The sequence below is a fragment of the Rana temporaria genome, chromosome 3 (genome assembly GCF_905171775.1).
Source record: "Rana temporaria chromosome 3, aRanTem1.1, whole genome shotgun sequence".
NCBI classification, from domain to species: Eukaryota; Metazoa; Chordata; class Amphibia; order Anura; family Ranidae; genus Rana; species Rana temporaria.
Window position 1 is genome coordinate 194,892,545 of NC_053491.1, and position 16,706 is coordinate 194,909,250.

General features: G+C 44.5%; 1 protein-coding gene and 1 pseudogene across 1 annotated transcript in view; both read right to left on the reverse strand.

Moving 5' to 3' along the window:
• Window positions 1-5,075: 5,075 nt before the first annotated feature.
• LOC120933862 lies at window positions 5,076-5,194 on the reverse strand (annotated as a pseudogene).
• An 8,399-nt stretch (window positions 5,195-13,593) lies between these two features.
• The window catches only part of CAND1 (cullin associated and neddylation dissociated 1), a 68,037-nt gene continuing 64,924 nt past the window's right edge, over window positions 13,594-16,706 (reverse strand). The window contains exon 15 of the mRNA XM_040344047.1: window positions 13,594-14,246. Within this exon, the coding sequence (XP_040199981.1) occupies window positions 14,022-14,246 (225 nt within the window). The 3' untranslated portion in view covers window positions 13,594-14,021. The remainder of the gene's footprint in view (window positions 14,247-16,706) is intronic.

Consider the following 16,706-nt stretch of genomic DNA (forward strand, 5'->3'; position numbering starts at 1 on the left):
GTTACGATGCTCAGTTATGTGAATGGACAGAGTCAGTGATCACTGATTCTGTTCATTCAGAACAGGTAGGAGCCAGATTTAGTGGCTCCTACCTCCGCTCTCCATCCTGACGAGGACAGAGGGAGTGGAGGACATGGAGGTGATACAGAGTGCAGAGGGGGACAGCAGCAGGAGGGGGAGGGGGACACGCAGCATGGAGGGGGAGAGCAGCATCACGGAGGACACAGAGCATGGAGGAGCAGGAAAACGAAGGGGAGCATCACTCGGGGGAGAGCAGCATCACGGAAGGGGACACAGCATGGAGGACAGCAGGAGCACGGAAGGGGACACCGCACGCAGAGGGGGAGAGCAGCATACACCCGCCCTCTCCGCTCGCAAACTCTGCCCGCCCTATCCGCTCAAAACCTCCGCCCGCTGACCAAGTATCGGGAGCATTTGTGCGAGTACAAGTACTTGCGCAAATGCTCTGTATCGGGACAACCCTACTTTCTGTATTTGGAGATTACATCTCTTTTCCTCCAGACATAGAGAGTGACCTCCTTGTCCTCTGATAATCTTAAAGTGAACAACACTGAGTTCACTATAGGGACCACTTATGCATTTATATCTTGGATGTGATGTCAGCAACCCTGTATAGTATTCCCTTTTTTGTAGTATTCTCCCAGCAGCTACAAAAAATTGTATGTAGGGAAAGAGTGAGCAGCAGGTCCAGCCCAGAGATTAAAGCGGAACAAAAGTTCCACCGTCACAAACCACGAACAGACAGGCTGCTTTCTTCTGCAGTAAAACACAAGTCACTGCTTGCAGCATTCTTTGGCATGTAAACTGAGCAGCTCATATGTAGCTCAGATTACATCATCAGCATGACTAAGTGACATTATCCCACACAGGTCAATAAAGACAGTTGAAGACCAACACCCAGAAGATGCCAGTGTTTTAGCGATACGGTTCCTCTATCGGATAGGGTCCGGCATCGACTGCGCAGGCACGGCCATGGAAATCGCAGAGCCTGAACAGCTGTTCGGCAGCTGTAAACGAAGCATGCGCAATTAACACAGTGTTTGCTCCCAATGCTTGGGGCTGGTTATACGCACCGCTCTCCTCTTGCTCTATAAAGCAAGGGGCGGATGCTTATAACATGCCGCATGATGACCAGTGCTTTTTTTGAAAGGGGCTACTCAATATCACATCCGCCCCTTTGAGAAAAGCACTGCCCATCATGCGGCATTTTACAACCATATCTGCCCCTTGCTGTATTGAGATCTGAGCATTAATGACCATATCCGCCCCTTTCTGTATAGAACAAGCTGAGAGCGTGTATAAGCAGCCCTGAGCATCGTGTTCATTGCACATGCTTCTTCTACAGCCGACGAACAGCTATTCCGGCTCGGAGATTTCTGTGGCCTCCAACTGCGCAAGCGCTGCGCCGTCGAGGCCGGAACCTATCCGATAGGGGAACCATCATCTCGACAAAACACTGGTGTGGGACAGAGACAGCTGAAGGAAAGGTATTACCTCTGCACTCCACTAGAAGAGGGCTATGATATGGAAGGAGCAACCAGACTGTGCTAGAGAGTTAAAGTGGCTGTAAACCCAATCCCCCACCCCCCCTTGCTGTGGACAGGTTTTATTTATATATATATATAGATAGATATAGATATATCTATATCTCATGCCCTAGCCTGAGGCAGGCATTATTTTTTTAATTCCCACCCCCACTCCTTTTCTGAAGTCATGTGGTTACTTTTCTGAATTTTGACTGGATGTTAGTGATCATAGCAGAATGCAGTGTTAGGGGAGTGTAGAGGCGGGCAGGGAGTCTACTGACATCATGACTCCACCCATCAAGCTCCAGACAACAGATCCACCCACAGAATTTGCAGTTTTTCAGTTCTTATGACAGAGGGGAGATATTTGAGGTAAGGCACGTATATCCTTACAGATCAGCACCATGGCAGTAGTTTAGAAAGGATGAGAGTGGGGTTACAGCCACTTGAATGCATAGTTAAATGTTCAAAAAAAAAAAAAATGAACATTGCAAGTGAATAAAAAAAATAAAGTATATTTAAAATGCTTGATTTTACTGTGCTTTTACCTGTAACTTAGGGTCAGTGACAGGGTTTCTTTAATGCTGGCTAAAAGCAAAATGACATGCTTTACAAATAAACATTCAGAAGCTGAAATTCATGTGAAAAAGACAAAAGAAAAGTGTTGAAGTGACCAGTGGAAATGTATGACCAAGCTAGTTTAGCGTTCCAGTTGATGTACACTTATTGCAAAACGAACAAGGAGAGATAATCCGTAGCAATCACAGTAAAATTGTTGTTTACTTTACATATGTACACAATTTTGACCACCGTCTTTTGGAAAAAGCTCTAAACACTAAAACAAGCGTTCAGAATTTTGCTTTGCACATAAGCTTACAGACAGAAGGAAAAAAAACCACCAAAGGCAATTTCGAAAGCAGCGTAAAAAAAAAAAAAAAAAGAGAAATCTGCATATGTATCAAAATGTGCATAAACATATTCCAATGACTAGAATAAATATTCTGGCCAGTAGAATGTGTTTATGCTCAAACACCATCTGCATATAAATGTGTATACATATTGTAACACTAGGGGAGTTTTTCTTAGCTCTGATGAAAAACAAGCTTTGGAAGTCTTATACCAAGATATTTGTAATGCACACGCCCCATTATATGGGTTGGCGAGTATAATACCAATTTAATAAAAAAAAAAACCGCATGTCGACCAGCCATGCAGTTTTACTGTGGCGACATGGCGCAAAATCACATTCTGCTTCGCCCTGTGCCCACTAGGAGGGCAGGCACCCATTGCTCGCCCCTGGAGCAGATGCGAGTGCTCAGTAGGCATGATGACCGCCGGGCACCAGCGATTGCTCGTGGCACAGCAAGAGCTGGGATCTGCGTGTGTAAACACAGATCCCAGTGCTCTCAGGGGAGAAATGACCGATCATGTGTTCATACAAAGTATGAACAGCGATCTGTCATTTCCCCTAGTCAGTTCCACCCCCTTCAGTTAGAACACAGAGAGGGAACATATTTAACCCATTGTTCACCCCCTAGTGTCAACTTCTTCCCTACCAGTGACATTTTTACAGTAATCATTGTATTTTCATAGCACTGATCGCTGTAAAATTGTGAATGGTCCCAAAAATGTGTGAAGAGTGTCCGCCACAATGTCGCAGTCCCGATAAAAAAAAAATTGCCATTACTAGTATTAAAAAAAAAAAAGCCATTATGCTATCCCCCATTTTGTAGACGCTATAACTTTTGCGCAAACCAATCAATATACACTTATTGCGATTTTTTTTACCAGAAATATGTAAAATACAGATCAGCCTAAACTGAGGAAAAAAAAAAAAAGAGGACACGGCTCCTTAAATCTTGACAAGTAGGACGTCCCCAAGCAGTGTCAAAAACGAGGGGTGGGAACAGTATCAGTAAAACCAATTTTAACTTCACCCCAAAGCAAGCAGAGCTCCTTAACGAAGGAGGTGCAACTTTAAACAGCCGCCTGCAAAACCTTGCGGCCGAAAGAAGCATCAGAAGATGCACTCACAGCAACCATGTACATTTTTGGAAAATATGTGAACGGACAATCAAGTTGCCGCCTCACACACCTGTGAGACCAAAGCATGATGTCCAAAAATAAAATAAACCAGGAAGCACCAATTGCCCTGGTCAAAAGTGGCGTGACCCGAAAGGGGGCACCCGCCCCCTAAGAGCATAGGTCTATATGATGGTCTGCCTGATCCACCGAGAAATGGTGGAGCAGACACCGAAACAAGAGTCAGATCTCCAAAACGGAGCCGTAGCAGGCAGGTACACCCGCAAGGCGCGTACCACGCTTAAAGTATGAAACGCAAACTCTGTAGGATGCGCTGGCCAAGGACATAAGGATGGAAGAACAAAGTTCTTATTCAGGCGAACGGCCGAAACCACCTTTGGAAGAAGGGAAGGTCGTGGCACACCACCTAATCCTTATGGAGGATCAAGCATGGCGACTTGCAAGACAAGACCGCCAACCCCAGAAAACCTTCTGACAGAGGTAAAGGCCACTAAAGTGGCCACCTTTTGCGATAGTGTCAAGAGAAAAATCTGTTTCCAAAAGAAGGTTCCAGAAGAACCGAGAGCACCAGAGTCAAAACTCATTGGGGAAGAGGTGGGGAAAGTATATGACAAAACCCCCTGCACAAAATGGCACCCACCAGGGGATGGGCTGCAAAAAAAGGTCACTGAAAGAACACAGCCAGGCTAAAATCTGCCCCCGAATGGTGCTGTAAGCAATTTTTAGAACAACTCCAAGCTGTAAAAACAGCAAGACCCCAAACAGCGAGTACGTCACCATCATCTCTTCGCACCAAGAGATGTAGGCCTTCCATGTGCGATGGTAGATCCTCCAGGAAGAAGACTACCGTGCCCTCAGCATGGTTGAGATGACCGAGTCGGACAGACCCTGGTCTCTGACAGTCTGGCTTCCAATAGCCATGTTGTGCAAGCCAGCGACTGTACAACAGGAGGAAGTATGGGACCTCGAGACAGAAGGACCTCCCACCAAGGCAACCGCCATGGTACCTCCGCTACCAGGCGCCCGAGATCGGCGTACTAAGGACGCCAAGGCCAATCTGGAGCGATTAGAATAATCAGGATTCCATCAGCCTCCACTCTGTGAAGCAGCCGAGGAAGCAACTACGATGGAGGAAAGGCATAAAGCCACAGATAGACCCCACAGGGCCACCAGTGCAACTGACACGTTTGTACAAGATCAATAGACCTGTCGACTAACTTCGACACCCTTGCGGTGGAGACAAGTGGCCAGGAGATCCATGCCCCGTGAGACTCACCTCCTGCAAGGGAGCTGAAGCACCTCCAAGTCCAAAGACCAGTCGTCCTGGTCCAGCATCTGGCAACTCCAGTAGTCCGCCTGATGGTAGACCGAAGCCACAGCCGGGGCGTTGTCCAGCTGAATCCAGATCAGACGACCTTGCAACCTCCTCGACCACGAGGAGAGGCATAGCCTGATCGCCCAAAGTACTAGGACAATGAACAGTAGGGTCTACAGCACCTGGTATTCCCAGGCGGTCTCCCACCCAGGTACTAACCAGGCCCGACCCAGGGTAGCTACCGAGATCAGACAAGAGCGGGCGCATTCAGGAAGGTGTGGCCGTAGGCCCACAAAAGTCCAGCGACTCAGGGCCGACTGGACCGGACCCCCCCCAGTGCCCCCACAACCCGTGAGGCTGGCGTCTGTTGAAAACACCGTCCACTGGAAGGAACTACTTTCCAGACCGAAAAATCGGGGATCTCAGCCACCAACTCAGAGAAACTGACTAGGTGGCGCACCTGAATCTGATGATTCAGAAACAAAGATTTGTACCACTTGGACAGTATCTCCCTCTGGAAAACACGAGTGGAACTGGGCATATGGTACCACCTCGAAAGAGGCTACCCACAGGCCCAGGACTTGTATGTAAATGGAGAGAAGACCGATTGCGCAATGCCAATACCTTTAACGCAGACTGAACAGTCTGCAATTTCTCCAGGGGAAGAAAGACCTTCGCCACCGAGGAGTCTGGATCAACCCTAGGTACTCCAATGCTGAGTCGGAACCAGGACCAAATGTTTAACACCCACCCAAATTCTGAGGGTCTGAATGGCTATAGACACATCCACTAATCCTGAGTCAGAAGCTCCTCTCAGAAGAAAGTCCTCTAAGTAGCCCACAATGGCAAAGCCTCGCTGTCCCAACAAAGCTAGGATAAGTGCGAGCTCCTAGGTGAAAACCCTCGTTGCTGACGCCAGATCAAAAGGAAGGGCCACAAACTAACAGTGGTCCTCCCCCATCACGAAGCACAGAAACCTCTGACATGTGCAAAACGGGACATGCATGTATGCGTCCTTGATATCAGAGGATGCCAGAACGTCCCCGGATAGAGCACAGCTACCACCGAACGAATAAATTCCATGCGGAACTACCCATTGTTCAAAGGCATTCAGGGCCTGAGGCCCATAGAAACCCTCAAACCTCTCGTCCTGCTGGAAAGGTAAAATTACCCCGCAGCTTAGCAAGTCCCACTGCCCCAAGGCATACCAACGAGCTGGGAAAGGGAGACACGAGGGAAGAAATCTGTTTGGTGGATAGGGGGGAACCCTATCTAGTACTCCGAAGAGACCACCTCACAGACCCACTGGTCGGAGAGCAGGGAGGTTTAGAGTTGTGAACCTGCAAAGCCGACCCCCCCACCCCAGAGACGGGGCAGGGAGGCTACATAAATTGGCGGGTTTGGGTGCCGGTGTGATTTGCTTACGCACCCAGGGACGGTTTAGTCCCCCAGCTGAGCATTTGTCGGCCTGGGAGGGATTGCCTGCGGACCCTGACTGACGAAAATACCGCTTTGGCGTGGGAAAGGAAGGACCTGGCCGATGGCGGGGCTCCTTCCCCCTGGAGGACTAAAGGAGGAGAGCGCTCTTCCCTCCAGTGACCTCCTTGATAATGTCGTCCAGCGAGAACCCAAAAGGTCTCCCACTCATGAAGGGTAAATCTGCCAGGACGTAGGTTAGAGGCCTGGCCAGCATTCCAACCAGAGAAGGCGGCATAAAACCATCTCTGAAACAGAAGCCCTGGATAACAAGGGCGCGGCATTCAATGAAGCATCACAGACATATACAAGGACTTGGACCAGCTGGTCCGCTAGCTTAATAGCTTCGGGAGAGAGTTGGTGCTCCTCCACTGTCTGGTGCAAAATGCTCACTCAGTGAGTGACTGAGACCCCAGTGTAGTGGCCACAATAGGCCGCAAGGCAGACCCCAGCATGGTAAAACATGGAATGGGTCAGTACTTCGAATCTCCTATGAGTCAGATCCATACAAGCTGGGGTTCCCGCAATAGGGAGAGTGGTCACCTATACATGACAACCGGAGGGTCCACCACTGGAGAAGAAACCCACCTCTTGAAAAGGCTCTCCTCAAAGGGGCACTGAACCGCCAGGCGATGAGGGACTACAAAAGCCCTCTGCGGCTTTTCTCATCTTAGAAATTAGCAAAGAAGGGCACATAAGGAAAAAACCTACCCAGAGCAGTCCGATTTGTGTGACCCAAAAAAGACCGAGCCCTCAGCGGTAGCCCAGCTGCACTATGCAGCTTAAGGGAGTCCCTTACAGCAGTGAGAAAAGCACATACAAGTTCCTTATCATGCACCGACCCAGGTACCTGGTCCATGGCTCCATGACCGAGCACTCTTAACCCACGCCCGTCCGCAGTCCGCCCACACCCTGGCACAAAAGTGTCCAGGACTAACAGTAAAACGTCTGTGGGAATTCCAGGTGCTAACACCTGCTGTCACCACAAGCATGTTGGGGAAGGAACCCAGATACTGACTCCAAAACGGAAGCTCCTAGGGCCCTATTCAGGGTATTCCACCCACTTGCTGCGCTGACCAGGGGTATTAAGGGGACTCACCACAGGAGACTGCCCAGCGCTGCCACCCGCCCTCAGTACACAGCGTGTGGAGAGGAAAAAAAAACGTGAGGTAACTTGTAAGGCATCTGAAGAGACCTGTGTGCGCCGTAGGATTCAGCACTAGGGGCCAGGACTACTCAAAGATGGCCACCGAGCGTTCAGAACACAGCCACAGGAAAATGGGAGACCGCAATGTAAGCTGCGCTATAGCGCGGCTACGACAAAATGACCGCCAATGAGAGTTTTCAATGCAATTGAAAACCACCCAAAAAATTGCGCCAGCGCCGCCAAAATGCCACATTTAAATCAGGGAAAGCCTTCTAGGGCTTTAAAAGTAAAAAAACTCACAGGGAAAGTACCCCCAGTACAAAAAAAATGCAGGCCAGATACCACAGTCCCCTCAGGAAGCCCCCCCCCCCCCCGACAATGTTAGCAATGCAGCAGAGGGAAAAGGAGCAGGGAAGGGAGAAGAGGACCCCGAACCCCAGCCGTACCAATCCACCTAAGCGGGAGGGACTGTACTTACCCGTCCAAGCGAGGACTCGCTGACGCATTCCTGACAGACCTACAACCGCAATGGAGGTAGCTGTCAGCCCGGTCCACTGTGAGTGAGACAACACCACAGCCCGGTCATATGCGGACCTCGGAGTGGAAAGTTCACCAGCCACCCCAGGAGTCATGGGGTATGTCGTGGCAGACCCAGCCTCTTTGCAAAGGTGTGCTCGCTGGTCGGACTGAGTAGACTACAAGGATCTACATTATCCAGCCCGTCTCTCAGCTGACAGTTGAAAGAAGATTCTTCAAGAAAAATGTTTTAAATAAAATAACTCCTCAGGGTGGTGGGGGCCCAAAGGGAGCCATACGTCGTCCTTTGCTAGGCAGAACGAAACGGAGGCTGCATACTGCAGGGAGGAGGGTTATGTCTGGAGGGACCGCAGCCTGGGCGGGGCTGTTCAACTGTTAATGTAACATGTATTTAATTATTTAGCATGTTTCTGCCTAGTCCTCTCCTGTAAACAGGGAACATAACCCACTTGTCAAGATTTAAGGAGCCGTGTCCGTCCATGGACGATAAGAGAAAATTAGTTTTGAAAAAAAATTGGGATATTTATTATAGCAAAAAAGATAGTGGCTTTTTTCAAAATTGTCGCTGCTCTTTTGTTTATAGCTCAAAAAAATAAAAAACGCAGAGGTGAGCAAATACCACCAAAAAAAAAGCTCTATTTCTATATAAAAAAAGGCACGCAAATTTTGTTTGGGTACAGCGTCGCACGTGCAATTGTCAGTTAAAGCGACGCAGTGCCGAATCGCAAAACGTGCTCTGGTCAGGAAGGGGGTAAAATCTTCTGGGGCTGAAGCTGTTAAAGATAATGCACTAGGCTGGTGCACCCTCTGTTCTTCCAACACAGCGAGTTTGGACTACCCCAGTCTGAGGTAGGCAACAAGGCATGGTGAACACTGGAAAGTGGAAGTGGATCTGGAATAGTGAGAGTTCATCCAATTATTGAGCACCACTCCTGAGTGCAGGAGGTTGTACCCAGTTTGCAAATTCTGGCTGGAAAAAAAAAATGCTGCTTAGTTTCATATGAGTGTTTGCAGGAGGCCTTGAAGGCCAGACAGCAACAGAGCATACTGCCAGAATGCACACTCAGCAAGAATAGACCTTTTGTTCAGAACAGACACTATGACCCCTGTACTAATATTAGTTACCACTGCATCAGTAGGAATCTTCTCCGAGATCAACAATTTGTAGGAGCATTCTAAGCTGTAACCAATGAACACATTTTGAAAGAATGCTCGGCAAGCATGTTTTACAGATAACACACAAAAACAGTACTTACAGGTAAAAACAAACAAAAAAAGTTTTAAAAAGTATGATTTTAAATACATTTTTCACTATATCAAAATCTTTTTGCAAACATGTTACACGTTTTATACAGCATTCTCAGGACACATACATCATCTAAAAGAGATGGCATATGAGATGTCAATGAGAATTAGATAAAAGTTTGTTGAATTAAGTGGAGTTAAAATGGCCATACATGGATTAACCACTTCATTACTGGGCACTTAAACCCCCTTCATGCCCAGACCAATTTTCAGCGCCGATGCATTTTGAATGACAATTGCGTGGTCATACAACACTGTACCCAAATTATATTTTTATCATTTTCTTCCCACAAATAGAGCTTTCTTTTGGTGGAATTTGATCATCTCGGCGATTTTCATTTTTTGCGCTATAAACAAAAAAAAGACAGAAAATCTTGGGAAAAAAAAAACAACAATATTTTTTACTTTGTTATAATATCCCAATTAAAAAAAAAAAAAAAAAAAATACATTTCCCTCGGTTTAGGCCGATACGTATTCTACATATTTTTGTTAAAAAAAAAAAATATCGCAATAAGCGTATATTGATTGTTTTGCGCAAAAGTTATAGCGCCTACAAAATAGGGGAGATTTATGATTATTTTTTTTTTTTACTAGTTATGGCGGCGATCTGCGATTTTTTTGTCAGGCCTGCGATATTGCGGCGGACGTATCGGACACTTTTGACACAATTTTGGGACCATTCACATTTATACAGCGATCAGTGCTATAAAAATGCACCAATTACTGTATAAATGTGACTGGCAGTGAAGGGGTTAACACTAGGGGGTGAGGAAGGGGTTAAATGTGTATCCTGGGTGTGTTTCAACTGTGTGGGGGGAGGGGACTGACTGGGGGAGGTGACCGATGCTGTGTCCCTATGTACAAGGGACACAGATCGGTCTCCTCTCTTTCTGACAGGACGTGGAGCTCTATGTTTACACACAGAGCTCGACGTCCCTGCCGTCACCGCCGATCGCGGGTACCTGACGGACATCGCGGCCGCCAGGCACGCGCATCAGCTTCCCAGCGATGCGACGGACACAGTGTTTCCCTGCTGCGCGCCCCCAGCGGCGCGCAGGGGGAATGTAAACAGGACGTCCACCCGGCACTTGAGAGCCGCGCTGTGGACATCTTTCGTCTATATCGCAAATCTCAAGTGGTTAATATTCGTCTAGTTTAGCAGAGACCGGACAAATTTTGGGCAGGCTGGTTATATGGCAGTCAACCTACCCATCGATCTCTGTACAAACAGCCTGTTGGGTTTTTCACAGATATCAGTGCCACTGGCCATAGCAATCCCCTATCTGCATTGGATGGGGGAATTTTTTTTATTTTATTCAACCTGCTGGTTGAAAAAATAAAATAAAAAATTAATAATAATAATGTGTGGGCGGCTTAACTGGCAAAAATTCTCTTTCAGCTCTATGTATACAGTGTGCAGCTTTTTACAACAGCCTCTGCAAAGATAAACTCTTCTCACTGTGAAAAAAAAAATCTGGACTATTTCATATTTAGCTGACTTTTTCTGGCCGTAACAGAGAAAGAAAATGTACAAAACCACTACACATTCTGTAAGAAAATGGGTACATATACAACATATCCAATACCATAAGGATTAACTATAATTTAGCCTGAACCTCTCAAAAAAATATTGGTCTCTATACAGAAAATGGAACCCCAAAAATAAGTTTGAAGCAAATTTGCCTACTTTTCTGTTCTGAACAATTGAACACAGAAAAAAAAAAAAAAAAAACAGATACACCTTTAATAGAGGGAGAAGTATTGCATTTCTTACAGGCTTTTATTTTTACAGAATAACCCTTTAAACGTAGTTATGATAAAAACTAGCATTTGACCCATGTTACAAAATAATATCAGACCAAATCATTTTAAGTATAAAAGAAAAAAAAAAAAATCCGGTAAAATGTGATGGTTTAAAAATAAATCATAACCAGCAGGAACACTGGGCATGTGCATCTTACAAATGAGCAGGCTGGGTAATAGATGCATTACAAAATGGATACACTACTAGATAGCTTGTTGGAAGCTTAGCACATACTATAAAGAAAAAATTAAATGTAAGAAGATTTGTTTTACTTGTTTATTATTATCTGCTTTGGAAATATCTATAATCATAACTCTGCAGGCACAAAAAATAAATCCCCAGCCCGAAAGTAAAGGCCCTTATTTTGACTTGCACTAAAAATAGCTGTTCAAGAAATTCTGTTTAATTTTATTAGGAAGTAGTTAGGAATTCTGTTTTATCCACTTTCATTTTTAGAAACTATAACTTTAATTACATAAATTCCACCCACTTTCTTAAATTTCTATAAAAAGATTCAAATGGAATCCACTGCCAAAATGTACATAAACTACAGACAACTAAGGATTTATGTACATAAGCTCCGATTGACCGGGCCCTGTAGCAGCAGTGATTTACTTTGAGTATAGTTTATATCAGGGTTTGACAAATTTGCTTGGAATTTAGGAGCCAGCTAAAAAAGTTAGGAGCCAGAAATGCCCCGCATCCCCGCTGAGCTTGCGTGCAGAAGCGAATGCATACGTGAGTAGCGCTCGCATATGAAAGTGGCGTTCAAATCACACATGTGAGGTATCGCCGCGATTGGTAGAGCGAGAGAAATAATTCTAGCCCTGGACCGCCTCTGTAACTATAAACATGCAACCTGTAGAATTTATTTAAACGTTGAGTATGAAGATTTAATTCTAAAAGTTTGTCGCCATTCCACGAGCAGACGCAATTTTGAAGCGTAGGGTATCAATTTACTTGGCGTAACATTATCTTTCACAATATAAAAAAAAAAAATTGGGCTAACTTTACTGTTGTCTTATTTTTTTTTATTTAATTATTTATTTATTTTCCCCCCAAAAAATGGGAAGCTCCATTAGTATTGCTGGTTTACTTGTCATGACAACGGCCACCACAAGATGGCGCCGGAGCACAGAAGGAAGCATAGGCCTGCAGAAGGCCGTAATGTCGCGGCCTCAATTACCGGCCTGTGCGGCGGGAGCGCACGGACACACAGGATGCTTCCCCGGGCACCAGGTCGCTGATTCTAGTCGCAATTGCGACCTGGCACTCGGATTTTGTCGAACCCTGGTTTATATGGGTCACTTACTATAAAGCAAGCCGAGAGGGGGAGAACTATTTTGCTAAACAAGGCAGATACTGAAACTTGAATCTGACCAACTCTACAGTGCAAAACTAGACACCCTTGGAGGTGACAGGACGATGGGCTTTCAGAGGCACTCAGGAGTTTCCCATGTTGAAAACACAGGAGGAATACCTCTAGTTTCTCTACAAATCATGCTGTCCCATTTGTGACAGCCTGGAACACACAAATAATTAAAAACACCCTCAGAAAAGTGAAAACTAGTATTCTAAAAACAGGAGTGCCAAAAAACATGCCATTTTGTGAAGGATAAATCATTTTCTTAGTGGACACCAATTCTCTGCTTGGTTGGATATCCCACCAGATCAGTTGTGACTTTTGAGGACTAGAGCTATACATGCTTGATAATCTATGTACATTTTTCTTTTCTTAGGTACCATTGACGCTCAAACCTTCCTCCAACATTACCTGGTGTTTTCATGTAGGAAAGCTGAAAACCTTTAGAGTGATTAGGGAAACATTATACCAATGCTTAATTTAGCAAGAACAAAAATACCAACTACACCCCAAAACCGCAGTATACCCAAAGGATCTATGTACCTTACACATGCCAAGCCAGATGAGTTCTGATAAACTTGCAGTTCATTAGATTAAAATAGTGTATGAAGAGTGCCCACAAGCACACATCCTAAAGTAGGTAGTGAATGGTTCACCACAAGTATTAAAGATATACAAGAAGAGATTATGAATGTTTTGAGGAAAAAACTTTGACAGCACAATAAAGACCATACTCTCACATGTTCTAAAAGTGTTCATGAAATTGGCCATTTAAATTGCTGAGAGCCTACATCGCACTGTGTTGTGATCACACTGTCAAACATCATATGTAATGTTTTATAGGACATCAAAATGCTTATATGTTCTGTAAAAGGATATCTGGTAGCCCATTTGCAGCTTGTGTAAAGTAGCATGCGTTTTTATATACTTATTTGTGCATCCATTCATGCAAACTGAATGTAGATTACGGATATATCCTGCTATCATACCAGATTTTAAGGGCCATTTACTTTCTGGTCGTGTCTGGTTTAATGAACATTACAAAGATTTAGACCTGCCAGCCAGAACTTTTTATGCAGTGGAATCAAAGAAACAGAAGTTGTACAAAAAGCCATGTGTTCAGCTGCTGAAGAACAAAAAAAAAGGAATAAAAATTATATTCATGGTCCATTTTTAACAGTTTTAATCCTAAACATTACAGAGCAAATGGATGCTGGAAGTTATCTTCAAACATTGTGTTCTAAGCTATAGCCATCTTAAAAATGGTCAAACCAATAATATCTTGGTTATGGACATTTATATTCCTGGAATCAATGCTACAAAAAGCAACAATGGAATTAAGCCAAACCATCTTCTTAAAGTATAAAGAAAGTGGAACATTGTGAAGCTTGAAATTTAAGATATTTCATTCTCTTTCGTCTCTTGGAACCTGTCAATTTCAGTGCATTTTATGGTTCAATGTTATGGTCCCTCCTCAGTATGATTAAGTTGTGTCCATTGATTCCAGGTTAGCAGAGGAAGTATCTTTCTGAATACTTTCAAATATGGCTGCCAGTTCAGGATTTGAGCTGATCTGGGACTGGAATTCACTCATCAACGGGCTTTTTTCTGCTTCAGGAATGGTTAAAAGTGCTGCCACTGCTCTCATGGCTGAGCGTTTTAGTTCATCTTGCTTCTCAAATTCTTGTTTCACAGAGTTGGCCTTTACCTAAGGAAATATGAAATGGTTATTGAAGTTTATGTATTACAGACTATATTGCATGTGAACAATCAGTAGACAGAAGCAAACTGCTCTGTGCCTTATTATCAAAGCATGAGGGAAAATTGTCTCAGTACAGTCTGTACTTCTCTTGATTCACTGTCATTTTTCAGTTCAGTCTATGAGTTACAGTTGCGTAAACCAGTCTTCCCTCAGGAACTTTGCTTTCAGCAATAAATAAAAATAAAAGCTGTCCTGCAAGTGTACTTTTAGTGAAAGTATACGGTCACCCTGCTCTAGCTAAACTGTACTGGAACCTCCTCACCCTACTTATCTTAGAAAGACATATGTGGCACATTTCTTTCAATAGCGCCTGATTTTGTGCAATAAGCACTCATTGGACCTGTATGCAGCCATCCCTTGAGAATGGAGGCATCTATAAAGTCAAGGAAGTCTTGCTGCACAGATGTGGCTAGCTTTGAAGAGAGTATTAGCTGTATGCTGTGACCAGATTCTGCATTAGCAGATTACGACTATCCTCTAAGTAAATGAGTAGGGGTTCTAGTATAGATTAGCTCAGGAGAAAAATGGTAAGCGTGACAAGGTGTACCTTTAATGAAACTACACAGATTAAAACAGGAGAGGCAACATATCAAAATTATGATTCAGTTATGATTAATACATCTACAAATCACATTTGGAAAACATTTTAATTTGACTATCACAATGGTTTTTATTTTCTTCAGAGATAAAGTATATTTTCTTGTTTTTATCCATGTGATTAAGGGAACATTCAGATGGAAGACTGATCCTCTGCTGCGCTACATCCAATTCGGGGCTGCCCCCCTTCCAAGCCAAGTCGCCAGGACCCCATTTCTAGTCGCCATGGCGACCTGGCGCCCGGGATTTGTCGAGCCCTGTGCTAGTGGACATATTTTAAAGAAGAAACTGTAAACCTCCTTTATGTAACCACATTTAAAAAGCAATAGTCAGAATATGCCACCTGTTCCAGGGAAGTCAGTATTTTGGTATCCACGTGTTCTACATTCTCATGTAGTCAGACTCTGAAGATCCATGCCAATATCTATATACAAAGACCCTACTCTTGAAAGTCTCCAGCAGTCTTGAAGTATGTTTCTCCATCCAGGTTTCCCAGTTCTGGCAGTATGGAATGATTACAGTATTCTATATTTTTCACTAGACAAATACGACCCCTCTGCACAGACAGACATTGACACATTTTTTAGAGAGATTGGTTTAGTGGATACAAGGGGAATGCAACATTTTGTAACAACCTACTTTCCCTACAGTTCCAGTACCCATCTCACCATCATGACTAGGTCTTGCACTAGGGAACTTACCACTCATTTAATGGGCTGTGAGACTTTGTGCCAGTCTCTATTAATACCTAAATTTACATCTGCACCCTCTCTTGACTGTGCCCCTTTGAAGTAAAACCCATTCTGGCTTAACCAAACCATGTTATAGCTATGCTCACAGAATTGTTTGCGCATATTAAATTCATGCCACATGACTTTGTGATCTCCAAAACCATAAAGGCATATTTCAGAGGTATCCTAATTAAAGAGATCTCTTTTCTTGAATGTAGATAATGGGAAAGCTCAATAATGGAAGTGGTACACAACAGATTTATTGCAGCCCTGCCCCTGAGCACCAGAGGAGATACAACAGATTTAAAAAACCATCACAAAAAAGGATGGGAAACACACATCAGTACATAACACCAATTGCTGCTATTAACAACAGAGTATGATTTAGCTTTATATTTTCCACCACTGCTATACCTTAACCACTTGTGGACCGCTCACTGTACATATACTGTGGGCAGGGTGGCTGTGATGTGCCAGATCATGCATCTAGTATGTGATCTGACACTACTCGATCTGGGGTGCACGTGAGCCGCTGGCAGCCCACTCCCACTGTGATTATACATCGAGAGCTGATCGGCAGGTACGGCGGACTCGATGTCTGCCGTCACAAGTCGATGCTTTGGTACAAAGCCAGAACTGCAGTCTGCTGTTCTGTCAGTACAGAAGGCATGGTTTCTATGTTCCTGTAATGTAGTAACACTGATCCATGCCTTCCACTAGTAAAAGCACCTCCCCCACTACACTAAATCACAGGCTAAGCACACAGTTAACCCTTTGATTGGCCCTGCTGTTAACCCCTTCCCAGCCAGTGTCATTAGTACAGATCGCTGTATTAGTGTCACTTGTCTCCCAAAGTGTCAGATTTGTCCACCACAATATTGCAGTTCCGTTATAAGTCACTGATTGCTGCCATTACGCGTAAAAAAAAAAAAAAAAACTTTGCAGACACTAACTTTTGCGCAAAGCAATCAATATACGCTTATTGATTTTTTTTAAATATGTAGTCACTAGCTAGTTCATGCCAGAAGTACTAGGCATGTCATGTTGCTTCCATGGACACACGGAGCAGCAGCAGAGC